We start from the raw sequence: 26,141 nt of genomic DNA, 5'->3' as shown, positions 1-26,141 counted from the left end.
GCTATGTGTCAGTTCATGTCTTGTCTGCTTCTGAGAACCCCAGAAATGTGTAAAGGGTTTAACACACTAACATTTAACTGAAAAACATCGTTACACAGTAGCCATATTTACAGTATATCATCTCTGTGCAGTGAATAATTTTAGCCAGCAGAGAGCAGCCCTGAATCTAAACTCAGCCTTACAATATCTTATCTCATGTGCAATAATAACTAGCATACATTTGCATTCATCTATGAATATTGTATTTATAAAGTTCACAAACTCTAGTTCTCTTTGAGAGTCTGTGCATGCATGGACATCCAGTTCTAGTCATTCAAAGAGATGTTAAAGGAATAGTTAACCGAAAATGCAAAAAGCTGTGTTTTAGTAAGAAACAACCCTGCTGAAAAAAACAATAGAACCCTGCCCAAAACACAATAGAAAATATTTTAATGGGAATTGTATTGGTTTTAATGGAAACTATAATGGTGTCTACTGGTATGCGATGGATTCTATTGGTTGGATGTTAAATCCTATTGGAAAAATGCCCAAAACACACTACAGAAAGGAATTTTGTAATGGTTTTACTGGAAAAAGCTAATGGTTTATAATGGTATTTTAATGGAGACCATTATAATTTCTGTGATGGTTTCTATTGGGCTTCTATTGTTTTTTTTTAGCAGGGAAATCCATAATTAAGACGTTTTGTAACTTTCAACCATTACTTCCAGCTAAAATAGGAGTCCTCGATCCATAATATTGCTTTCTTTAATGAAAAAGCCATTGTCTGAATCAGGAGAGAAATATGCACAGATCAAATTTATAAGCAAACAGTTCTAAGAAAATATGTTGATGTGAGAGGAAAACCTGGAATGTACCATTTGTTCTGGAATAAGCATTTTTATGGATTATATAGACTCATATTTTTTTAATTTAAAATGCCTTATTGATGGATTTGTTTATTACAAACATGCAGCTTTTTTGCTTCACAACATTTTATTTGCTGGACTGGAGTCGTGTGGATAATTGTGATGTTTTTATCAGCTGTTTGGACTCTCATTCTGACGGCACCCATTTACTTCAGAGGATCCATTGGTGAGAAAGTGATATAATGCTAAATTTCTCCAAATCTGTTCTGATGAAGAATTCATCCAGGGTGACATAAGGTGTGTACCTTTTCTGCAAATTTTTTATTTTTAGGTGCACATATGAAGAAAACATAGTGACAGTATGCTCTTATCGTATTATCTACAGAAAACGAAAGAAACTGCTCCAGTTGTTTTAACTCTGGCGGCGTCCACCTGAAGTTTTACCATCACAACACGCATTGATGTGTTCTTGGCCCTGATAGTCTGAGGCTCATCTCAGGCACTGTATTTTTAGATGGATGATAACAGATACAAAGTGAGTTATGAGTAAGGTAGACGCTGCCAGCTGGGTTTTAATTCATTTGGCATGACAGGAACGAATAGGATCTTAATGAGTGACAGAGCATGCCGCCTGTGTCCAAAAACTGGTCTCTGGTTTGCATTTGATTTAAATAACCCCTAGGGGGGAAAAATGCATTGCTTTAAGGTTGCTCAGGAGAGCTTAGGAGACTTTAGAAGTCATGCTTTAAGCTTTGTTGTAGATGTTTCTCCTGAGATTATTGGGGAAATAAAAACTGACACAAAGAAAGATGGAACATTGTTGAGTTCATACTGAAATGTTTGACTTTTGATAGAAGACTTTGGTATCTTGTCAAATTCGAAAACATTAATAGGCTAAATATATAAATGGTACTAAAATAACACTGGTTTTAATATAATCTCACAACACAATTTTGCATTGCAAAGTCTGAATTGGCCAAGATGGCTGACAGAGCTCTGGATCCAAAGTGCATATTTGTCTCTAACCTTTGACCTTTAAAGGCCTGTTAAATAGTATGCTGTGTCATGAACCCTTGGTGCACAGGACGGACATTATAAAGCCTCACTGGACAGTTTCCCACAAGTCACTGCAAGGTGTGAAGACAACTGAGAATGTACTGGTTGTTTGTTGTGGGGCTGTTTTGGTAGCTGTTGATAAGCGTGTATGTGAGGATAAACGTGTGCACGCTGCATTTATTTGCAACCTCTCTATTTAAATGTGGTCTTGCAGCATGTTTCCATCAGCCACATATTTGCTTCACACTGTGTTGCTTTGTTTAATGGCTTTATATACCTGCTTGCAGCTGCACCGTAAAATATTATTTCCAGAAACGAGTGATAAATAATGTTTCCAAAGCAGCTCTTTCTTTGGGTTTTAGAATGTTTAGAGCTTCTAGAATACACAGAGACTCTGTCTGCATTCTTTTGGCTGGTTACTATTGTAGACTGTATTTCTATTTATGGGCTGACGCCATATAGATAGTAATAATGTGAGCCAAGCATGAGAGAACTACTGGACAAAACTGTGGAGTATAGAACAGTGAAACATTATTGAAAGCTTAATTAAAAAAAAAAAAAAAAACAGCAAATTCTTTAATTTGTTATTCACAAGAAAAAGAGATTGTACATATTTTATATATGTAATACGGATTTGTACTCAGTTCATAGACCTTTTCCACATTTGCACAATGTTTACACAGTGTGTTCGTTAAAGACAACATTTATTTTGTTTAAAAAAGACTGTTTGTTGAATGTTTGATACAGTTGAAGGCCGATCATATTTAATGACCAAATTTGTTCCCTGCAACCGTATGCAGTGTTTCCATCAGTATAAGTGTTATTTTAATATTGTTTATATATTATTATAGTTTTCATTTTAACTTTAGTTTAAGTTTTAGAAATGTTGTTAATGTGTTTTTTGTATTTTATTTCATTTTATTACTGGGTACATTTTAATAGTTTATTTAACAATATTGTTCTACATAGACAATATATTTATGCTAATTCCTCTGATTGTAAGGTACATGTTTGAGTAAGAGCATGGTGACAATGATAATAAACACTTTACTTGGTTGCTGAATTAGGATTATGTCAAAGTCAAAGTTTATTTATATAGCACCATTTATACAGCAGCAGCTGACCAATGTGCTTTACAATGCATTATAAAACATTGCTCAAATAAAAACAGACAGAAGACATGCATAAAATTTTACAACATGTAGTGAACATAAAAGCCAGTAAAAAGAAGCGAGTTTTCAGTAATGACTGATAGGATATAGCAGATCTAATCTGAAGTGGCAGAAGTCGTCTGAAGTTGTCTTCATGTAGCCAGCTGAATGCATTTGCACATGAGCTGAAAGTATCATTCATTTAGCCAAGACATGACTTAGCATGTAGCTCTATCACTCAAATACAGGAAGTTCTTTGTTCATTGCTGATAGGCTGAATTTACTTTTGCTTTCTCTCTACTACTGAACGCCAGAGGTAAGGCTTCTCTTTTTTTCTGTTTTTATCATATTTCTCCTGTGAATGTTTCAGAATTGGTTTGAGAGTAATTTAATGTGATCGTTTTTGAGGTGAAGCTACTTTTGCATACTTGTGGCATCACTACAGCTGTAAAGGCCTAGAAATGGATAAAGGTAACACCCTGCTGTACCTTCAGTGTCAAACATGCCACTTTCATCGGCATCGAGACCAAATGCATGCAAAACAAAAACCAGAAAAGAGAATATGGCTTTAAGATATTGTATGCAGAGCTACTGAGCAGAGTGCGGGGAGACAGAAACAGCACACCCTTGATTTTAGGATGGAAAAATAGTTCTTAACGGAACAGAAAACCACAAGACGAAGAAAGCAGAACATTCCACTGAAAGTGTGTTATTCTATTGAAATTAACCCATGCCATGAACTCCCTCTAAATTTGGTTGTGGTGGACATATAGATATTTACTTGTGGTTTTCAAATGGAAAAGCTACTTTTCTTTCATTCTCAAGTTCATTGTTTAGCATGTGTTCATGTATGAGCATCCAGGCAGATGAGTAGCAAAATAGGATCTACACCAGAAATAAAGACTTTATTGGACGTGAATTAAGCAAACATTAAACTCTCTCGATGTTGTTACCCCCTAGATCAGTTTGGGAATGTAAACAGTTTGCCAATGTGACAGACAGGATTGCAAGAGTTGTGCTGTGCAGCAATCTTTCATTCCGTCTGAAGTGTGCCATTTAGAATATGATACATGCTGATAATATTACAGAACTTTTAAATATTTGTATGATTTAGTTCGTTTTTATGTGTTTGCTTGTGTGTGTGTGTGTCTATATATATATATATATATATATAAAAAAACAATATGATTGATGATTTAGTTCTGATGTACTCACCAGAAACTTTCTCTGGCCTTGTTCCAGATGACTATTTTCGCAACAGCAGCTGCCAGCAGTCTTAATACCACCCAGACAAGAATGTTTAATAGGATTACCTTATTGGAAGTCATTGTCAATGGCATATAATGTAACATCATGTGCACCAAGACTATAGTAACAATAACCTTAGTTGTGTTTCTCAATCATTACTCATTTTTTCACAAATGTGAGAATTCCTGGAACAACAGACACGTGTTGCAGAGTAAGACCCACAATTCATAAAACATTTATGTGTGCATATGATCACATATATTTGCTTAAAAAACAACAACAAAACAGCTATTTTAAGAATGCTTAAAAGCCCAATAAGTCCTGACTTACAGAAACACTCCTCTGTAACAATAGTATTTTTGCAGACATGTCTGAGAGAGATTGGCTCATGCAGGCCCTGTCTCCTTGCAGTGTTTCCTCTCTGTGAAATAGTGCCTGGTGTTTGGCAGATTTCCCTGAACTGGCCCTGTGGCCTGTGATTACAGCTGTCACTCGGAGAAGCTTTCAACAGGTGTTTGAAATGGAGGCGCTGTATCTGTTTTACCATGTGTAAATGCTGCAGCAGAGCTCAGAGAAATAAAAATGGCCATATATTATATTAACATGCAGCTATTTTATTATTATTATTTTTTTACAATTAATAAAAAGAGAGAGAAAATATTATTTGTATTCAAATGTAACTCTAAAGGGACTGAGGGATGGGTAAAAAGTGTATCTAACAGGCTTATAAAAAAAACCTTCATAGGTTCAAAGTTTCAACTTTCATAGTTTTTATTTATTTATATTGAAGAGAAGAAAAAGAAAACATTTATTAAAGCAAATGGAGGAAGAATAGCACAAAGGGGCGTGTATAACCGTCTGCGTGCGCGCGCATGTGTTGATCAGGAAGCTCTGGGTCTGAGCTGATTCGGAAGCATCTTGCGTTTCCTGAGGAGACCAAATGGCCACTTCTCAGTTTCATTACTTAGACACCATACGTAACTGAACTCATATAGGTTATATGTGCGAAATAGATTAGTATATTTAAAATCAGACGTATATTGATCAGTGTTTGGCGTGTAATACAGGTTATTCCTCCGTCGCGTGCGCGCAGCCCCTCAGCCAGTGAGCTCGTGCTTATCACATCTGACTAGCCCTTCAGGTGAGTCTATTTTTGAACTAATTTTAACACTATAGCGCTATTTTCTGTTGATATTTATCCTAAAAATGCTGTTTTGCGTTATTTTGTTGTTTTTGGTTCTGCTTATTTTGCGTTTTAAGTCGTTTAAAAATGAGCGAATGGGGCTAGTGTTAGCATAATGGCTAACAGCAGCAATTTAATTGGGTTTTTGATAACATTCTGTATTTTGGTAGCATAATAGGGTGACATAATTTGTAATTTGGTTACTTTACTTGTAAATATCGATGTAATTGTTCAGCTAGTTTTGTATATGTTATTCTGAACACGTTGATAAATATTATTTGTTATTATATATCCTTATTTGTAATTTTAAAACAATCCTGAATGAGTATGACCGTAGATGATCGTATCAAATTGAAGTTATAGTTGTAATGTGACTGTATTTTCTTGAACTTGTTCTTTATTTCCATCATTGACATGAAAGAAGTGAAAACGAAAGTGTTTTGAATGCGTCTCATAAAATGGCTGTTTCTTGGCTTTGCATCGAGATTTTATCATCTGAACAGAGCTGAAGAATAGGACTGTTTTCCATAATGTCTCAGTCTAGTGAACTGCCTATCTAGACAGCAAACAATGCCTAGTCGGCAGTTTTTCGCCTGTAGACAGGTTTGCTGCCTACCTATACAGCATTTTGGGTGTCTCAAAAATGTCTTTAAACCTAGTAAATTAGCAATTGAACATCTCATCTAGTACCTACGGAGTATAAAATGCTGTCTAGGTAGACAGCTCACTAGGTTTTGAGACAGCCAGTGAGTGTCCTCTGCACTGATGATTTGATAAATGCAAATGTTTTTATTCCCATAGTATTTCCTGAATAGTTTAGAAACTAGCTGCACTGGTTGGGCTGGGCTGTCTCTTACCCCAAAGGACTGGGTGAAAATTGCTTGGCGGCAGTTCCTGTTCCCGATTTGACTGTCAAATCCGTAGACTTTATGTATACAAGTCTTTCATGCTATATGACACACCCTGATCTCTATCCTACAGAATAATGCTGCATATCAATTAAGCTAGGCGTCTCATGTTACTAGATAAATGCAACGGTCTGGAAATGCAGCGCTTTTAGATTTTTAACCCCTCATAGAGTTATAGTTAACCAGCCAGTGTAAGCAATTGTGAGCTATATATTCTTTTGGTCAGAAATGAAAACTAGAGTCTGTTGTATATATTGCAAATAAAGTGGCTGAATGCGTCATTCTTTCATTGCAAATGACTTGCAAAATATTATAAGGAAGTGTGCTTGTTTTGCATGTTTAAGAATCTGGAACCGTTTCTGGTTCATCGGGTCAGTTTGGTTCTCATTTTTGTGGTTATGTTGCATACTTTCAGAGTTGTTTTCTGTTAATGTTTGATTTATCTGGTCCACACGGTACACAGAATTCATCCATAGTGGGTCAAGGTAAAAAAAACAACAAAAAAAAACACGTAAATTTTTATCAGATAGGAAAGCACGTATGTTTGAAGACAAATAATTTATTGGAATTGCATCAGTTACCGTAAACAGGAATTAGTTCAGGTGGCCATGATCAATACTGCTGTAGATTACTGGAGGGATAACGGTAATCATTGTGAGCTAGGCCTATAAATAGTAGATACTATGTTGAAAAACTTTTTTGAAAGTTGATTAAGCCCAAAACAAAGATGCAAGTAAACAAACAAACAAAATGCAATCATTTAGAGCAATTTAGATTATAGATTAATTCAGTGTCATACTGTTCTATTTTTTTTCTTTAAATATGAAGGACAGGACAGATTCTCATAAAAAATAACATAACCTATTAACATAACCTGTAGGATTTAATTAAATATTTTATTGTATTTATTTATTTTTGAAGAAATGTTTTACACTGCAAAGTGACATTGAGGCTGCTTATTTTGACCAAGTTTAACAAGGTAGGGGAAAAAATCCAAAAAAGTACAAAAATTATACATTTTGGGGGGTAGTTGTTATACACAGTGTGAGCAACATAAGTTTTAGTCCAGTGTGATAACAGTAACTAGCATTTACAGGAAAAAGAAAATCATCTCCAGGTCAAAATGACTGGAACACAAAGTGAGGGTTAATAAATTGTATTGATTACAGCCCTAATAAATATAATGGCATAAATAACAACAGTTCTATTTACAATTATTTCATTGTTGAATTATTCAGTTATTGTCAAAAAAAGCAGTAACAAAACAGCATTTCAAAGACAGTTCTGCATATCAGTTGTTGGGCACTTTGTTTGGGTTTAGTTCACCCAAAAATGAATATTTTATCATCATTCACCCTCAGTGGGCGAGTAGGCCTAAATGATGACAAAATAAAATATTATTTTTAAATTTTTTTGGTGAACATAAAAATAAGTATTGTTAAATCTCTGTTTTGTGTATGACAAACAGGTAAATCACATGTTTGTTTTTTTGGTCTGGTTTAATGTAATAAAGGTTTAATTGTTTTATTTATTTTTAGGGGACTTTTCTCCACATTTCTACATTACTGTATGAGTGTGACAGCCTTGTGTTTATGTGATTTCCCTTTTCAGATACTGTGAATATAAAGATGTCCAAGCCCCCGAATTCTGCTTCTCGGTCCCGGTCCAGGTCCAGGACTAGATCACGGTCCTACACACGATCTCACTCCAGGAGTCGCTCCCGCTCAAGGTCCAGGAAGCGTCGCTACAGGTAAACAAATACAACAGATCACAGCCAATTCCTTTGCAACAAACTGTTAGTTAGAATAGCTGTTTAAAATGAGAAATCTGGTTATTTTAAACTGCTATGTCATAGCTCAGTTTAAAAAGAGCTACTTCTGAGCGCTACCCTTGACCCAAAGTGAATGAATATTCAAATAGCACTAAATTAAGATACCATAGTTTCCTGAAGGTTGCTCCTCCTCTAAGCCTTTCTCTCTTTTTTAACAGACCACCCCTTTTTGTTGTTTTCTGTGCGTTAGCCTAAGGACGGTTTCCATTTTGTTTGTCGTGACTACCTCTTTCCACTACATGTGGCTTAGCATGTCGATATGCTTGTCGGTAAACATTATTCTTAACCTGTTTTCCAATGAAAAAGCACAAACGGTAAGACCTTTTCTTGTTAGCAAATGTGTGGTTTAGTCTGGTAAATTTGGACCATGGCACCTGTAGTTAAGCTCTCAACATGTCTAACTTTATGCTTCTCCAGATTAAGGTAATGAATTTAAGTTGCAGTTACTTTTAAATGAAATTTCCATATATGTAATTTCAGAAAATCATGATGAAGGCATTCATTTAGGCGGCATAATCTTTTAGTCAGTGGTAAAGGGCTTGTAAGAGTAGCATCCGTTACAAAAATTTACAGGAAGTGATTTAACGCTGTCAAGGAAAGAAGTTGCTCATTGCAAAAAAAAACAGTGCCATTTGTGTGAATATTGATTCTGTAGCGCCATCAAGTGTTCATGAATCATAACTGCATTCTTTCTCTCTTTTTCTCTCTCTGATCTTCCTGTATTCCTCTATCTGTTCTTTTGATTTTCCATCTTTCATGTCCTTTAGCTCTAGATCAAGATCCCGTTCACACAGCAGGGAGAGGAACTATCCTTCCAGAGATTACCAGAGCAATCGTGGGTATAACCGTGGTTTCCGTGGCTACCGGAGGCCCTTTCAGTACCGGGGCAGAGGGCGTGGTTACTTCCCACGAGGTAACTATCATAGAGGTGGCAGCAACTATGGTTACCGTTCCAACAACTGGCACGGCCATAGAGACCACCAGCAGCAGCAGTACGACCACTCGTACAGCCCTAGGAGGGGGCGCTCGCGGTCCCACACGCCACGGAAACGATCAGCAAGCCGAAGCCGCTCACGCCATTCCGATAGATCATCCTCTGTGCGTTCCAGGCATTCCAGCTCTTCCTCCCGTTCCTCATCCCCACGTCGACGCAACTCTAGCGTTGGACGACTCCATTCTAAAGATCGCAAAGAAAGGGGTTCACCAAGTGAAAGCAAGGGAACCAGCAAGGAATCATCAAAGCCTACAGGTAGCACCCCAGAGGAAGCCAGTAGCAAGTGGGAAGGCCTAACTGACTATGATGCCAGCCCCAAACGTAAAGCTGCATCTTCTGGTGGTCCGTCAGAGATCAAAGTGTCCATTTCCGGTGCCGGCAACGGTGGTGCACTGTGGCGAAGCATCGGCCCTGCCAGTAAAAGTCCACCAGCAAAGACGTCAAGCGCAACTGGCTTCGGGTTCTTCTCAAAGGATGACCCGAAGACCGAAGACAAATCAGCCTCCATTTCGACCGCTTTCAAAAAGTATGTTTTTGCTTTCGTTTTTGGATGTTTTCCCTCTCTTTCTTTTGTCCTCCAGGCAGTTTTTAATCAATCATCATTCTCTCAAATGTGTTTAGTCCTTGTACAGCTACAAAGATCCTTGGAAGAATAGAGCTTATAATGGAAACCAATTTCAAACTCAAATGTCACAAATGGGCGTTTACCTGTGCTATGAGGTTGTTTGCAATCCCATAATTTAGGAGATAAAGTTTTAATGATGTAAGTATGGAATAAAAACCCATCCTGGTTAGTCGTGTCTGCATTGCTGAAAAGTTGAGTCATAAGTTTGCGCATGTATTAACTGTTGTTTGTTGTAAGTAACCTTTCTTATATTGCTGTTAAAGGTTATGCTGGTTGGAAATTAAAACATTTTTCTAAAACAATCTGCTTTTTGATGTACAAAAACCTGATTAACTTGTGATTGTTCAACTCAGGTTTTTGGCAGAAAAGAAAAAGCCCTTATCAGACAGGGATAATGGCAGGGGTGAGACTTTAAGCTTGGGCGACGCGGACAGCGAGAAGAGTGGCAGCAAGTTAAGAGCGGGTTTCGACGTGTCTGATTCTGGCTATGATGGCTCAAAGACTGACAAAGGACTTCCATTTCTGGATGCAGAAGAAGAGTATCGCCAGGAAATGAACAGGAAGACTGAGGAAGAATCCAAGTATAAGGACAAAACTATTGTCACAATGCGGGGCTTAACCGAAGAGCGTTTTGGGAAATGGGATGATGTTGAGGAGGAACTGGACGAGGAACTTTATCGCAGCCGGAAGCATGCATCTAAAAAAGAAGAGAAGGCCGCCAAGAAGAAAGAAAAGAAAAAGAGCAGGATTAGTCCATCCTCTCCATCGCCATCCAGAGTATCAGAGAATAGAAGCAGGCCACTGTTTCCAGCCGCAAGAGAGGCCTCACCCCCTGCTAAATCATCAGCGAAGAAAGACCCGCAGTTTAATTTCAGTATAAAGGCATTCACTGAAGATGGAGAAAGGTATGAATTTGAAATCACATTTACTCCTGTTTTTTTGTTTGTTTTGTTTGTTTTTTTTAAATGGTATTTGGGTACACTTGTATGACTCTCACTGCTTTTCCTCAGCTCAACAGGTGGATTAGCTAAAGAAAGACGTTTGTCACGGGATCTTGTGCACCCTGGTAAAAAAGATCATGAGGAGTTTCACTCCATCTTCCAGCATATTCAATCTGCTCAGCTTCGCAGAAGCCCTTCAGAGCTATTTGCTCAACATATAGTCACCATAGTACATCATATTAAAGGTAATTCCAGACTAAGCTGGTGGTTCTGGGTAGTTTTGAGGTGCCTCTGGGTGCAAACCTAGAACCTTTTTTTTTTTTTTTGTGAAATTCAAAGAATTTGGCTTCATATTTTAAAATGATGCCATGCAAGAAATGACTTTTTCCCCTTCCTTCTGAATGTAGCTCAACATTTCCAATCATCTGGGTTGACTCTGAATGAGCGATTTGGAATATACCAAAGAAAAGCTGCAGAGATGGAAATGATGAAGCAGAGGAAGAGTCCTGAGATCCACAGGTAGGTGTATTTGTTTTCTGGTTCACGTTCCACTCACGTGTCACCGAACGCTTTGTAGATTATTCTGGTTTAGATGCCTTGTTCCTCTCTTAATATATCTTTTTTTGCATGGTTTTCCACAGGCGAATCGATGTGTCTCCCAGTGCTTTTAAGAAGCACTCTCACCTGTTTGAGGATTTCGAAGAGAGCGGCTACAAGGTGACACAGAGAGTTTTCAAATCTGAAATTCCTGCCCAAATGTGTGTACCAGCTGAAACAGCAGAAATGTGCTATGAGGTGTATAATGCTAATGCACAAGAACCCCAATCTCAGTCTTGTATTACTGAGCATTACGCTCTCACCGTCCAGCATTTGTCGTATGATTAATCGTGGGTACATACTTGCCCAAACAAAATGGCTAATGAAAAGGAAGTGACAATTGATCCCGTGTCCAAGCCTTTCACTGGACCGCTAACCAATGCAATAGTAAGTATATCTCAAAAATGTGTCTATAAAACAAAAAAAAGTGAGGCTCAGTACTAATCAGCATTGGGAAAGCATGGAGCATGCTGCTTTCTCATGAGATCTGTGCATTTTTTGTTTTGTCATAAAGTCTCGCGTGTTAATAGACGTCTGTCCCGTTTTCAGTGGGTGTCCAACATATCATGTTGTATCACATTACTTCTTAAATTTGCACACATTTCATTGGTTTCATTAACTTGGATAACATCAACCAATACTGTACAGTCATAGAGGGTGACCAAATCAAATGAGGATTGAATTTGGGTTATTCCTAAAGATGGCCAATAGATGGAGTTTTCAGCTGGATTTTGACTTTCATTGCCATAAGTATTTCAGTGTGAGGCAAATATTCTCAGCCTCCTCTTCTTGTGTCTAGGTTAACCCTGAATTATCATACATTCATATTTAATGTTTAAGGGTTAGTTCACACAAAAATGAAAATTGTCTTTTTTTTTTTTGCAAATGTTTATCAGAATCTCTCACATGCTGCTTTTGTGCAATGAGAGTAGTCCAATCAAAGTAGTCAACCTTCACTTTCATTGTTCGTAAAACAGATTCCTTAAAAGAGATTCTGCTAAACATCATCTTTTATTTTAAAAAAAAGAAAAAGAAAAAAAAAGTAAGTTAATTGGGTTTGTAACAACCACATGGAGAGTAAATGAGTTAAATTTATTTTTTGGATGAACTGGGCTTTTAAGCTTTAAATTTATTTGAAATCACATGCTAGTTCAAGATGAAATTGAGGAATTCTTACCTTTAGTTGTTTACACTAATGATTCTAGAAAATATGTTCATTATTTTGAATATTGTGTCTTTACAGGATCATGGTAAAAGGCATGAGGGTGATTCATTGGACCTTCGCTTGGCTATTGAGCGCCGTAAAAAGGACCCTAAACGAGAGGGGGGAAAGAGTTCAGCTGACTCACGCACACCCAGCCATGAACTCTCCCCTGACAGATCCTCCAAACACAAGAAATCAAAGTATGTTCAACTCTTTGATTCTTAATAATGAATAATGTTTGAATAGGAATCTATTTTTAAGCCTGGGTCAACTTATCTTAGTCTTATGCTCATTTTCTAAACTGCAATGATTTGATGATTGAATGTGGATTTAACTTACCAGTTTTCATTTACAGTGGAACAATTTATTCATAAAACACTGTTTTGTTTTTGGGAGGAAGCATTGTATTTTTAATTTTTTTACTTTATATTTTAAATGTTGTATAATTTAAATTCCTGTAATTCTATGATTCTAATGTTCTAATTTAGCCAAATATACAGACACTATTGAAATTTTGTAGATCATTTCAGTGTTGTGTACTATTCGTTTATTTCAACTTTGTACAAATGCAGGTCGGTTTTTCTTAATATGAAGCTCATTATTCAAAATCAAACAGACCACGGTGTAATTTTCATGTTTCCATTTTGGCATACTGAATTGTGATTTGTAGTTTTATTACATTTTTTGCATACGTTTTAAATTACAATTTGGTCTCTTTTGTTTAACTTAATTGTGCAAATATGGTGTTACAGTGTGTGTTTATTCTCATACAGCTCCCACAGATGGCAAAGTGGCTCGGATGTAGAATTTAATTCACACAAAAGCACTGCCTAACACCTTAACCTAACATTACCACTTATTTTTTCCTTCGAGAAATGCAAATCTAGTTATATTTAACTAGTCATATTTACGACGGTGTATTGTCACAATTCTTATAATCACGAATAGCCAGAAGATACTAAGTTCTAACATGGACTGTCTCATTATTTTCCAGTCACCGATCGGAGGATTTTTAACTCTGTTCTCATTTATTCTAAAGGAAAAGCAAAAAGAAGCGAGAACGCTCTCCCTCTTCCTCTTCATCTTCCTCCTCCTCTCCCTCCGCTCGTCAGTACAGAGTGAAAGAGTACCATCTGGAGGAACACATGGAGGGAGGAGGGGGTTTTAACAAGGCCCGTCTGGGGTCAAGGGACTATCCGGGACCCATGGATCGTGGCCCCGGGACTATGAGGGCCACATGGACAGGGGTTATGAGAGGGGCAGAGGAGGATACGACCGTGGAGGATATGACCGAGGTCATGGGGGTTACGATCGGGGATTTGTAAGTATCGTGCAGTTCTCTGTGACATTGATATGACTTATTGATCATTGATGAGCTACAGATGGATTTTGTTTCTTTGAGAGACCTCAGTTGGTTCCAAAGCTGCCTAGACTACATTTCAGTGTAGGCCTATTTATGTTAGCTTAGTAACGTACTAAATGCTAAGCTAAAATTAATAAGCATACAAAGAAATCTTGGTATGCAGTTCCTTGGGGTTTAGGGCCCTATGAAATCCATTTTTTCCCCCACAAATTCTGTTTTAATAATCAAAAAGCATGTCTTACCAATTTAATTCATAACACAGTTGATTTAAGTTATTTAATATTCTTTTAATTCTAGCAATAATAATAATGCCCTATGATTTTTTTTTTTTCCTGAAATTTGAATTCTTCTGGATTTGTTTCATGATTTAATACAAATTTATTATCAAAATGGGGGAAATTAAATAAATGCAAACAACTTCAACAATTTTTTTTAAATGTAATCAACGTGTGTGTGTATATATATATATATATATATATATATATATATATATATATATATATATATATATATATATATATATATATATATACATACATATACATACATATATACACTGATGATGAAATGCTGGTAAAATGAACTATTAGAGCAGTTCTGAAGTTCATGTGTTCATTGAGACACACCAATTGACTGTTTATTTGTCAAAAAATGTCCCAAATTCCATGATGTTCCACATTATACAGTAAATTCTATTTTTGTGACTGGTTTCCACAATTCCGTCCACGTTAGAGTTTTTATATTTGTCCCAATGTGTTCCAATGATCTTGAATTTGTTCTTCTATGTATCTCTGATGTTTCTTCTCTATTCTCACTTTATCTGCTCTTCTTTTGTATTTGTTATTTGCAGCCGAGAATGAGAGGAAGAGGATGGAACCGGGGAAACTACCCAGGCAACAACAACAATAACAACAACCCTCCTCCCAATATAGGCGGCCCTTCACGGCCCCCGGACGAGGAGTGGGACCCTGAATACACCCCCAAGAGTCGGAAATACTTCCAGGTGTGCTAACATTGATCTCAGATACACGCGCCCCCGTAAACATCACGTTAAAAACAAAAACTGGTGGTGGGTTGCTTGGCATGTCACTCAGACAGTCTCTTCCAGTATTAGTGAGCAATTTTGGGACTGTATAAGCTGCATGGTGGCCAGTAGGAGAGTTTCAATTTACATCTCTCTCATCTAACTGCAGCACGACGACCGGGACAAGGAAGGGGAGATGAAGTGGGTGGACACTCGGGGGCGTGGCAGAGGAAATTACCCACGCGGCAGGGGCACCTTCGTGGTTCGCAAGAGCGGCGGCAGCCCCAAGTGGACCCACGATATGTTCCAGGGCAACGCTGAAGAGGGAGACATGGGAGATGGAGGCGCAGAGCACAAAGACGATGACAAGTCTGGGGAAAACACTGCTTCCAAGCCATAGACTGATTCTTATCCGTTTGTGTCTGTTCTTCTCTACTGTCTCTAGCTCAGTGAGAGCCCTCGTGAGAAATGCATCTTTGTGTATTCAGATGTTGGACTGCAGAACCCCAAATGGTAGAGCCATGTCATTTATAGCAACAAACCATCTGCTATTATTTTGATTTTTTTTTTTTTTCGTTTGTTTTTGGGGTTGTGGGGAGTGATTTTTAAAATATAAATTCAGATATTTGGTGGCTGAAATTAATTGATTTTCATTTAAAAAGTGCAATAAATCTGTGCACTTGTGCCTTAGATTTAACTAGTTTTGTTTTTTTTTTTTTTTTTTTTTCCCAGTAGATTTCTTCTTTTCTGTTTGGAATTGCATGTAAACTCATTCATACATGCTGCAATTTTTATATTTCTTCCCTTTTGGTGTATGGTTCAGTCTCATTGGCGCATATCCCTTGTGGACCAATACACTGTGTACTGGGCCGATTTTCTCCAGAAAATTGTCTGTTAAAAATGTACAGATTTATTCTTCCTATCAATTGGTTCTCAGCTATATTTAAAATCCAATTTAGTTAACTTTCTTCCCTTAAATTATGCCACTAATGACTAAAAAAAATGGTCTACTTTGTGAAGTGTAATTTTTTTTTTTTTCTATTTTGAGCAACAAAACATTGTCAAGTTTTAGATTATCATTCATCAGATTTTAAAGTGTAGATAATAGAACATGCAAGACGAAGCTTATAAGGATGCATTTATTGCATTGTGTTAAACTATCAAACAAATTGTAAAATAGTTCATGCTGCATGTTTAGATCATGTGGTTCTTCCATTGATCTCTGTACGCTGCACTGTTCACTTGTGCTGTAAGAATATAACTGGGGGACTCGACTGCTTTTTCAACTTAGAAATCCTGCTTTGTGATGACAGTACTGTAATGCTGTGACTCGACATTCTGTTAACATTTACAATCTGTTAACTCTGTGCTTTCAGTCTCCATGGTAAATTTGAAATAAAACCCGTCCTCTGTTTGGTAAACGTCATCTTGTTTTTGTTTCGAGTTGCATTGGCCTTGCAAGATACAATGGTGGGAACAGCTGCTCTCAACAGCTGGAGCCTTTTAGAGATTTTATGAAGAGGTAGTACTAGTTACGCAATGTGATATGAGCTGTTTCATGATTAAATTCACAGTTTTTATATATACCGGTGCATCTCAATAAATTAGAATGTCATGGAAAAGTTCATTTATTTCAGTAATTCAACTCAAATTGTGAAACTCGTGTATTAAATAAATTCAATGCGCACACAGACTGAAGTAGTTTAAGTCTTTGGTTCTTTTAATTGTGATGATTTAGGCTCACATTTAACAAAAACCCACCAATTCACTATCTCAACAAATTAGAATACTTCATAAGAAAAAATACTTCATAAAAAAAACATTTTTAGTGAATTGTTGGCCTTCTGGAAAGTATGTTCATTTACTGTATATGTACTCAATACTTGGTAGGGGCTCCTTTTGCTTTAATTACTGCCTCAATTCGGTGGCATGGAGGTGATCAGTTTGTGGCACTGCTGAGGTGGTATAGAAGCCCAGGTTTCTTTGATAGCGGCCTTCAGCTCATCTGCATTGTTAGGTCTGGTGTCTCATCTTCCTCTTGACAATACCCCATAGATTCTCTATGGGGTTCAGGTCAGGCGAGTTTGCTGGCCAATCAAGCACAGTAACACTATGGTCATTGAACCAGCTTTTGGTACCTTTGGCAGTGTGGGCAGGTGCCAAGTCCTGCTGGAAAATGAAATCAGCATCTCCATAAAGTGCTCTTTAAAGCATGAAGTGCTCTAAAATTTCCTGGTAGATGGCTGCATTGACTGTGGACATCAGAAAACACAGTGGACCAACACCAGCAGATGACATGGCAGCCCAAATCATCACTGACTGTGGAAACTTCACACTGGACTTCAAGCAACATGGATTCTGTGCCTCTCCACTCTTCCTCCAGACTCTGGGACCTTGATTTCCAAATTAAATGCAAAATTTACTTTCATCTGAAAAGAGGACTTTGGACCACTGAGCAACAGTCCAGTTCTTTTTCTCCTTAGCCAAGGTAAGACGCTTCTGATGTTGTCTTTGGTTCAGAAGTGGCTTGGTAGCCCTTTTCCTGAAGACGTCTGAGCGTGGTGACTCTTGATGCACTGACTCCAGCTTCAGTTCTCTCCTTGTGAAGCTCTCACAAGTGTTTGAATCAGCTTTGCTTGACAGTATTCTCAAGCTTGCAGTCATCCCTGTTGCTTGTGCACATTTCCTACCCAAATTCTTCCTTCCAGTCAACTTTGCATTTAATATGCTTTGATACAGCACTCTGTAAACAGCCACACCTTTCAGTAATGACCCTCTGTGACTTACCCTCTTTGTGGAGGGCGTCAATGTTCGTCTTCTGGATCATTGCCAAGTCAGCAGTCTTTCCCATTATTGTGGTTTCAAAGAACAAGAGATACCCGGAATTTATACTGTATGGATGGTCATTAATTGAAACTCAAATGTAAATATTCTAATATTTTGAGATACTGATTTTTGACTTTCATGAGCTGTAAGCTCTAATCATCAAAATTAAAACAAAAAAAACTTTTGAAATGTTTTACTTTACATGCAATGAATCTAAAATATATGAAAGTTTCACTTTTTGAAATACTTACAAGAAAAAATGAACCTTTTCACAACATTCTAATTTATTGAGATGCACCTGTATATATATTTGTTATACTGCACTGCAGGACTCTTTTGTGTTTTTACACATTTTAAGTTTCAGTGTGTCCAATCTTGCTCCTGCAAAGCTGAGCTCCAACCTGCTGAAACACAAACCTGTAAATTTCTAGTAATCCTGAAGACCATGATTAGCAGGTTCAGATGTGTGCGTGATTAAGATTAGAGCTAAACACTCCGCAGGAAGGAGGCCCTCCAGAAGCAGGATTGGACACTTGATTTACAGTGACAGATGGAAAACAGTGAGTAAAGTGCACTTGATATTCTTAATTTTTTTTTTCTGTTCAATTTCACATTTGCAAAGAACCTCCATTTTATGATGCCAAGTATAGAATTGGAAGCCAAAATAAATAAGTTCAAGTAAATGGTCAATTTTAAAAGTAAAGTGTTAAAACATTATAGAGGGTTTAAAAGTTATGTTTTCTGTGCCTCATTATTATCTGAAGAATGTGTATTTTAGCTGCAAATTTGACTAAATTATTTATTTTGTTGGGCGCCTACTGTTCTAGGTGGATTAACTTGATAATAAAGATAAAGAAAGTTATAAAAATACATAGGCCTATTATATGAAAGTTTACAACAGAACTATAACAATGTCACAAGGGCGATACTTTGGAATCACTTTAAGAAATATTTTTTGTTCCCCTGCTGATAAACAATAAAAAACATGGATAGCCAATCAGATCAGAATCCACACGACTTATTTATTTTTAACGTGGTTATCACTCTGATTGTACACTGACTTCCAGTAAGGCTTTACCGTGCATTTGGTTTGGATGCAAATATACTACTGTAGTTATCGTTATAAGTGTGACCTGGCTTTTGGGATGTCTTCATGACACGAATGCTACTTTCTCATTTATAATGCATGTGTGTCAGAATTAGGTAAAAATCTTTGGTTTTATTTTAATTTTAAAATACATACAATATATATACACAAACATTAAGTGCTAAAATGTAATTATATATAAAAAATGCAAAAGAAAAAAATGGATCCGTCAAAACTTGATCATTTAGCAAGGGCTTGTGAAAACAACTTCAAAACAGAATTATGGGGATTAAATGTAGACCTACTCTTAAAAATAACATTTCTTTATTGGCATCAGTGGTTCAGTGAAGAACTTTTAACATCCTTAGAAACTTAATGTTCTTCGCACTAAGAAAAAATGAATCTCTAAAAGGTTCTTTGGGAAATACAAAATGGTTCTTCGATGGCATCGCTGTAAAAACCTCTCTTTGGAAGCCTTATTTTTAAGAGTGTACTCGATCCGTCCCATTTTAAAGGTACGTTACACCCAAATCTGTTGCACAGATAAATGTCCTGTGGCATTCCATATCTGCATGAAGCAACTGCGTCCAGCACATAAACACTACTAGTGATAGTGAACACGTCCGAGTGTTCCTGTGCCGGTGACGAGTATATCTGGCTGTCCATTCCTCCAGATCTCCCTGACGATCCGTTCTCTCTCCTCCAGTCTCCTGGCTCTCTCCAGCTCCTCCACTGAAGCAAACACGTTCACACTCTTAATGGTTCCATTTAATTGGGTCAGATCGCTCAAGGGACTCACAGTGACCTCTGGGACTTCTAGGTCCTCGTCATCTCCTTCCTCACTTTGGTCTTCTTCCTTGTCTTCCTCCTCCTCCTCGCTGGACTCTTTCAGTCGTCGCTTGTCTGGTGAGGAGGGTGCTTTTGTTTTTGTTTTTGAACGCGGTCGGCAGGCGATGCCCAGTATGAGGAGGACAAGGGCCAGCAGAAGACCTGAACACACACCCAACATGAAGTACAGCGCGAAGCTCTCCATGTTCTCTGTGTTCAAAGAGAAGGAAAATTTTCAAGAACATGTCCAAGTCATATTTGATCCCAGAATAATAAAAAAAAGAATTAATAGATATATTAAACATTACATATGAATGTAGTCTATTTGAATTGGGATACTGAACTGAACTTGATATTCTATGCACTGTGTTCTGTTGTATACTGCATATTTTGGAAAATCCAGGAATTCCTTGCATATAGTATTCAAAATTTGCATCTTGTACAAATCAAAAGTTTCCACATTAATTTGCTTATGATCTTGAAAACCTCTTAATCCAACTTCTATCATGACAACTCTCTGAAGATTTTAGCATGGTGATGGATATGACAGTGTTAATGTATTTGGTCTTGGCGGAATAGATCTGCTACGCTGCTGCTGAAGTGCTGCTGCTGTTGGTTATTGCTGTAGTTGTAAATGATTGCTGCTGGAAAGCAAGTACAGGAATTTGCTACTGCCAATGCATACACCGATATGGTGCTGTGAGCATTTAAGACATACTGCTGCTGCACAAATAGTATATAAAATAACCCAAAGCAGATCTATACAGGTGGAGCTGGGGAGGTGGAGGGTTTCAGAGTAACCCTGCATATGCAACATGAACCAATCAGCTTGTGCCAAGTAGTTTAATGCTGTGAATATCATCAGTTTTCATTAACAACCTATCAGCCTGCACCATCTGCTTCATGACAGAACTTTTCTATAGCTACACACTACCATTCAAAAGCTCAGAATTAGAAAGATTTTTAGTCTTTTATGCTCACCAAGGCTTTGATCAAAAATAGAGAAAAAAAAATAGTAATATTGTGTATTGTTATTTTAATTTAAAATATCTGTTCTAATGATCCTTCACAAATCATTCTATTATGCTGATTTCTAGTCATTTTAGTTTTAATTTCGAGTAAATTTAGATTTTTTTTTTTTTTAGACTGACCTGACACTGAAGAACAATCTTAAACCCCCGAGAAAAAGAGAAATGTCTTTAGGAACATTTAAGCCATTTCTCATGAAGTCAGACGTGTGAAGCCAAATCAAACAGAACACTTAAGTCCATGGAATGGGTTGTTATTTTCTTCTTGGGGTCAGAAGTTGGTTGATGGGGCCCAAATCTATAGAAGTGTTTAGCCAGCTGCCTTTCACCGCTTGATATCTTAAGCTGCACAGTAATGAGTGGTTACCTGTTATATGGGCGTAAGTTGCCATGCTGTTACTCAGAAGCTCCATGTCCTTCCGTATGGGGTTCATGTTGGCTTTATCTGGCAGACTGATTTTCCTTTCTTTTGCTTTCTTCTCAAATTGATTTCACCTTGACCTCTGTGGTGGAACAAAATAGAGAGATAGCAGTCATACGGTTAAGAAAAAAACCAAAACAAGCTTCTGGGTGTTGTGGTTGGTAACCTACGTGTCACTATTTTTAGGTATAGCCTATCATTCATGTTTCTAGCACAAACAGTGTTGAGTTGCATGCAAAGTTTAATACTTAGTGTTAGGGCTTTTGAAAAACCAACAGTGATGCTTGTTTCAGCATTGCAAGGACAGCTAAAACAACATGCCCTGCTATGCATAATTAGACAAATAGGCCCTAACTTATTTATTTTGGACCCTGAGGCTGAAATTGCGCTAACTGTGCCATTAAGCAGCATTATATCAGTCTCTTTCCACACAGACCATTTGTAACCGCTGTTGTTATTGCATTGACCCAGGTCTCACTCTTTGCTCCCAGATAGACTTTCCCATTTTTCCCACAGGAACTGAGATTCTGTGAGGATGTTCACATGCTGCTCGGGGTCTGCGTGGGACTCTTCCCTGGGAAACTGGGAAGGATCCAGCTTGTGTCACTCTCTCCGATGGAAAAGAGGAGGGGGAGAATTAAAGCTGAACATCTGGATTTTCCCAAGCTGGAGCGAGAATCTCCTCCGGCCCAAAAGAGGAAACGATAAAAGCATCAGGCTATAAATGCGGTGACTCCCTGTGTGCTTCCACACCATAAAAGCCGCAGACGTTGAGACCATGCCGGGATCACAGAAGAGGTGCCATGTTATTGTCTTCCTGTTTGTTTCCTCTTGGGGCCTGTAATTACAGCAAATCTACGCCATCAAGGCCCAAAGTCTCAGCCGCCCCGATCCCTATCTACCACACTCTTGGCAGGGCTAGGGCACACATTTAAGTACACTAGAGTGAAGCACATTATGTTGACTGTGACTATTTGTCTTTATTTAGCTTTCCATTGGTCAGAATGTCTACTAATTCTCCTCACAAGTGCCTGAAGTAATGCTTTATTGTTTAGAGGTTGGTGATCTTTCGTAGCTCATTAACGTAATGAAGCTCTCATTTATGTGTAATTTCAGTTATCATTTCAGATGTAATAATCACAGTAATAAATAGACACGATTCAAATTTAAGTTTCGGTATAAAGTGAAATCTCATTTGTTCTTCTTTTCTCTCTTTGCTTCAGAAATCAGAAAAAGACAGAAATATGATCACACGTATTAAAATTTTCTCAATTATTTCTCCAAAACCAAATTAGAATCATTATCAAATTATCATCATATTTCTTTCAATTATATTTTTAATTATTTAAAAATATATATTATATAAATGTTATTGAATATACTACTACTACTACTACTAATTATTATTATTATTATTATTATTAAATGTAATATACAGTATTATTTAATAATAATGATAACAATAATAATAGTGGTGGTGATGATGATAATTATATTATAATTATATAATAATAATAATAATAATAAAAATTATTATTGTTTATTATTATTATTAAAATATTTCTGTTATAATAATGGTAACAATTATAATAATTTATATAAAAATTTGCATACAAGCAAATTTGATGATCATATAAAAGATCATATACATATTATTTAATATCATATACAGTAGTATTTAATAATAATGATGGTGGTGGTGGTGATGATGACGATAATTGTATAATAATAATAATTTTATTATTATTACTGTTATTATTACTATTATTTATAATAATAATAATAATCATCATCATCATTTTAAAAACTTTGATGTTATAATAATGGTAACAATTATAATACTTTAAGAAATTAGCATATGAGAAAATCTGATGATCATATAAAAATGATTATATTAATATTATTGAACATAATACTACTAATAGTAATAAAAAAATCAATTAATTATACTTTATATGATCAATTAGCAAATTTTATCTAAACAAAGAGCATATTTTAAACAATAAAATGTTCATGATACTTATGTGATAAAAAATGCTTTTCCTGTGGTGTCTCAGTTTTGTTAAGCCAACGCATGGTTTAGCAAACGCAAACTACATTCCCTCACATAAACAAAAGACAAACAGGAACTAGGATACCAGGAATATGAGATTACATTTGAAGCTCGTAAACATTGTCAAGTCCTGCTCCAAGTACCAATTAGCGTGGGACGTATGCCACAAGTTCCAAAAATATTCCTGTTAGTGACACAGCATACCAGACAGCGGCTAAATGACCTGCGTTCTGCCCCACAGCCGTGAGTCAAAGACAGTTCGACACAGGACAAAACATCTCTCAAACATACCATCAGACACATGTCAGAGCCTTTCCCAGAAGAGCAAACCTGCAGAAGGGCATGTAGCAGCAGAACCTGCTGAACTCATGCTTTTCTGCATATTCTCCCATCAGCAATCTTTAAAAGCATCTTTTTTCCCCCTTTTTTTTCAAGAGGTATCACATAGTTACATTATCAACAACATCAGCTGCCAGACCACAAAAAGGGGTTTTAATGCATGTTTTCAGTGATTTTGTTTATAGTCTGTTCCAAGAGGTTTAAGTATTCAGTCATTTATAGAATGAAAGAAATTTGGTTTGCAAAGAGTCACTGCCTTTTTTATGTATATGGTATTTTCTTGATAAAATAAATAATTGCATAACACACAAATATATAGTTGCTAGGGAATTGTGGGTGGTTAGGTTGTTTCTAAGCAGTTGCTAGGGCTTTGCTAATGTGTTATGCAATGTCTAGGCTGTTGTGAGTAGTTGCTATGGTGTTGCTATGCAGTTTCTAAGATGTTGTGGGTATTTGTTAGTATTTTCTTGCAATGTAGTTGCTAGGGTGTTTTGAGTGGTTGGTTGCTATGCAGTTGCTATGCAATTTCTAGGCTGATGTGAGTGATTGCTAAGTTGTTTCTTTGCAGTTACTGTTTAGGGCGTTGCTATGCAGTTGCAAATGAGTTGCTAAGGTGTTGTGGGTGGTTGCTAGGGCATTGCTATGCAGTTTCTAGGCTGTTGTAGGTGGTTACTAATCTGTTTCTACGCAGTTGCTAGGGCATTGTTATGCAGTTGCAAAAGTGTTGCTATACAGTTGCTAGGATGTTATGGGTGGTTGCTAGGGTCAGAAGATTCTGTGATATTCTGATTTTTAAATGATTTACAGTATGTTTTTAAAATGGTTTATATATTCGTTTTTTTATGGTTTATATGGTGATATTCTGGTTTTCTGGTTGATAAGACTAGAGTCACTGCTTCGGTGTAAATCTGTGGGATTTTTCACCCTCCAATTGTTTAAAAGAAACAGCAAGTTCTTTAAACTAAACTAATCCACCCATATTACATTTTTGATACATCAAAATAATTTCAGAATCATAGTTTTGATGTTTTATTCCTTTAACAAAAATGAACTATTTGATGTCTTACCTTTTCTAACGAACCATCATTTCTATCTAGATTGTCCTGGTGGAGGAAAGATGAGTCCCGTATCCAGAGGCGCAGTGACCTCACACACTGTCAGATGAAGCGGGAGCACAAAACGCTGAGAGGTGCTTTAGCTCCAAACATACGCTCTTTCTCTCTCTACTCACACTTGTCTGTGCCTGACATTGGGAGAAGCAGCAGAAGCAGCAGCCCTCTGTACTCACACATACACAGCGGCTCTCTCACTGGGACCAGACCATAGAAAAGCAGTTTGGGCAAAGGGAGGTGTTTCCTGTCAGAGGGGAAAATAGAGTCAGGGAGGGGCAAACGACATGAGACTAGAATTTACACCCTCGGGATGGCAGTGCGATCCAGGCCACATTTCACTCCCGCTGGTCACCAGATCAGTTTAAACCTTTTCTTCAGGTCCACACATGTATATTTGAGTGTGCTGTGTGGGTGTGTAAACCACAGAAAAACATACACCGTTTTTTCTTTAGCTCAGACAGACTATAGACGCTGTGCTAAATGTAGCAGCTCAAAAAGTTTGAACGAATGGTCTAGTATTGTAGTTTATACACTATACAGTGGCCTCAAAAATATTTTTAACGTTTTAATGCCAAGGACCCAAAAATATGATATTCCCTATATGCGAAAGACCCCCTTTCTAATATATGAAATTCAAGCCCCATTTATACTGTAAGAAAAACTCTAAAGTATCTGTATTTATGTTATGTTCGGTTGAACTAAATTATTTAAATGTTATCTGTACTGTTAGATGTATAAACCTGAAGAGAACTCTATTCAAATATATATGTATATATATATATATATATATATATATATATATGGGTGATTCTTAGACTATGGGCACTTTTATGTTCTTTGGTCATATTTTTAAAAATACATATAATTTTGCACAAATTCCTCTTTCTTTGTCAAACTAACAATAAAACCACCTTAAAACTTTTACTACCTTTCTATTATGATTTTTTCATACTTTTCAACCTCCTTATAGGTGTCAAAATCACTGTTTTCTGCTTGTCGCACACCCAGACTTTTAAACTTCAACAATGAAAATACAGTTTAAAAATATTAATTATCTGGTAACTATTAATGTACCTGAATTAAGCACTAGTAAAATAATTAAAATACATTATAGTATTTAATGTGAGACCACTATCAATATTACTTTTTATACAAAATATAGCTGTCGCACAGTATTGGTGTCATTTCCCAACACTGTACTGTCCCTTTAAAACGTTTGTGTGAAAGATTGTTTAGGTGGTTTCTATGGAAATGTTCAGTGACATCAGAGCACATGTTGGACATGGAGGGAATTTAAATTTTCATCAACAACATGGTAATCAAGGTAAATATTGCTTGATCAGTAAATATATTTATTCTACGTCATTTCCAAACATGCTGTACCTTCAAGGGTGTTTTTAAGAAGCTAAAAAATATAAGTTAAATAAGAGCATTTTGCATACATGGTATTAATTCAAAGCTAATCAGTGAAGCT

At 36.8% G+C, this 26,141-nt stretch overlaps 2 protein-coding genes across 2 annotated transcripts; one reads left to right on the top strand and one right to left on the bottom strand.

The window, feature by feature from the left end:
* Nucleotides 1-5,168: 5,168 nt before the first annotated feature.
* thrap3b (thyroid hormone receptor associated protein 3b) lies at nt 5,169-16,399 on the top strand. Its single transcript, XM_058753023.1, is given in 12 exon segments — nt 5,169-5,444; nt 8,006-8,144; nt 8,993-9,745; nt 10,198-10,749; nt 10,855-11,030; nt 11,193-11,304; nt 11,427-11,502; nt 12,626-12,786; nt 13,626-13,804; nt 13,807-13,907; nt 14,800-14,952; nt 15,143-16,399. Coding segments are annotated over 11 exon segments (2,616 nt in total). The 5' UTR covers nt 5,169-5,444; nt 8,006-8,022; the 3' UTR covers nt 15,374-16,399.
* Nucleotides 15,675-24,971, bottom strand: eva1bb (eva-1 homolog Bb (C. elegans)). The gene is made up of 3 exons (XM_058753026.1): nt 24,623-24,971; nt 21,110-21,245; nt 15,675-19,924 (listed from the first exon to the last, which is right to left on the bottom strand). The coding sequence occupies exons 2-3, from the start codon at nt 21,174-21,176 to the stop codon at nt 19,491-19,493; spliced, it is 501 nt and encodes a 166-aa protein (XP_058609009.1). The 5' UTR covers nt 21,177-21,245; nt 24,623-24,971; the 3' UTR covers nt 15,675-19,490.
* Between the last annotated feature and the right edge of the window lie 1,170 nt (nt 24,972-26,141).

Source organism: Onychostoma macrolepis, chromosome 19 (assembly GCF_012432095.1).
Source record: "Onychostoma macrolepis isolate SWU-2019 chromosome 19, ASM1243209v1, whole genome shotgun sequence".
In the NCBI taxonomy this organism is placed as follows: Eukaryota; Metazoa; Chordata; class Actinopteri; order Cypriniformes; family Cyprinidae; genus Onychostoma; species Onychostoma macrolepis.
This window is presented reverse-complemented; position numbering and strand designations above follow the sequence as displayed.

Coding starts and splice junctions, on each gene's coding strand:
- eva1bb (XM_058753026.1), bottom strand. CDS start 21,176: ATGAACCCCATACGGAAGGACATGGAGCTTCTGAGTAACAGCATGGCA. Junction 19,925..21,109: donor AACTTACGCCCATATAACAG/GTAACCACTCAT, acceptor CTTTGAACACAG/AGAACATGGAGAGCTTCGCG.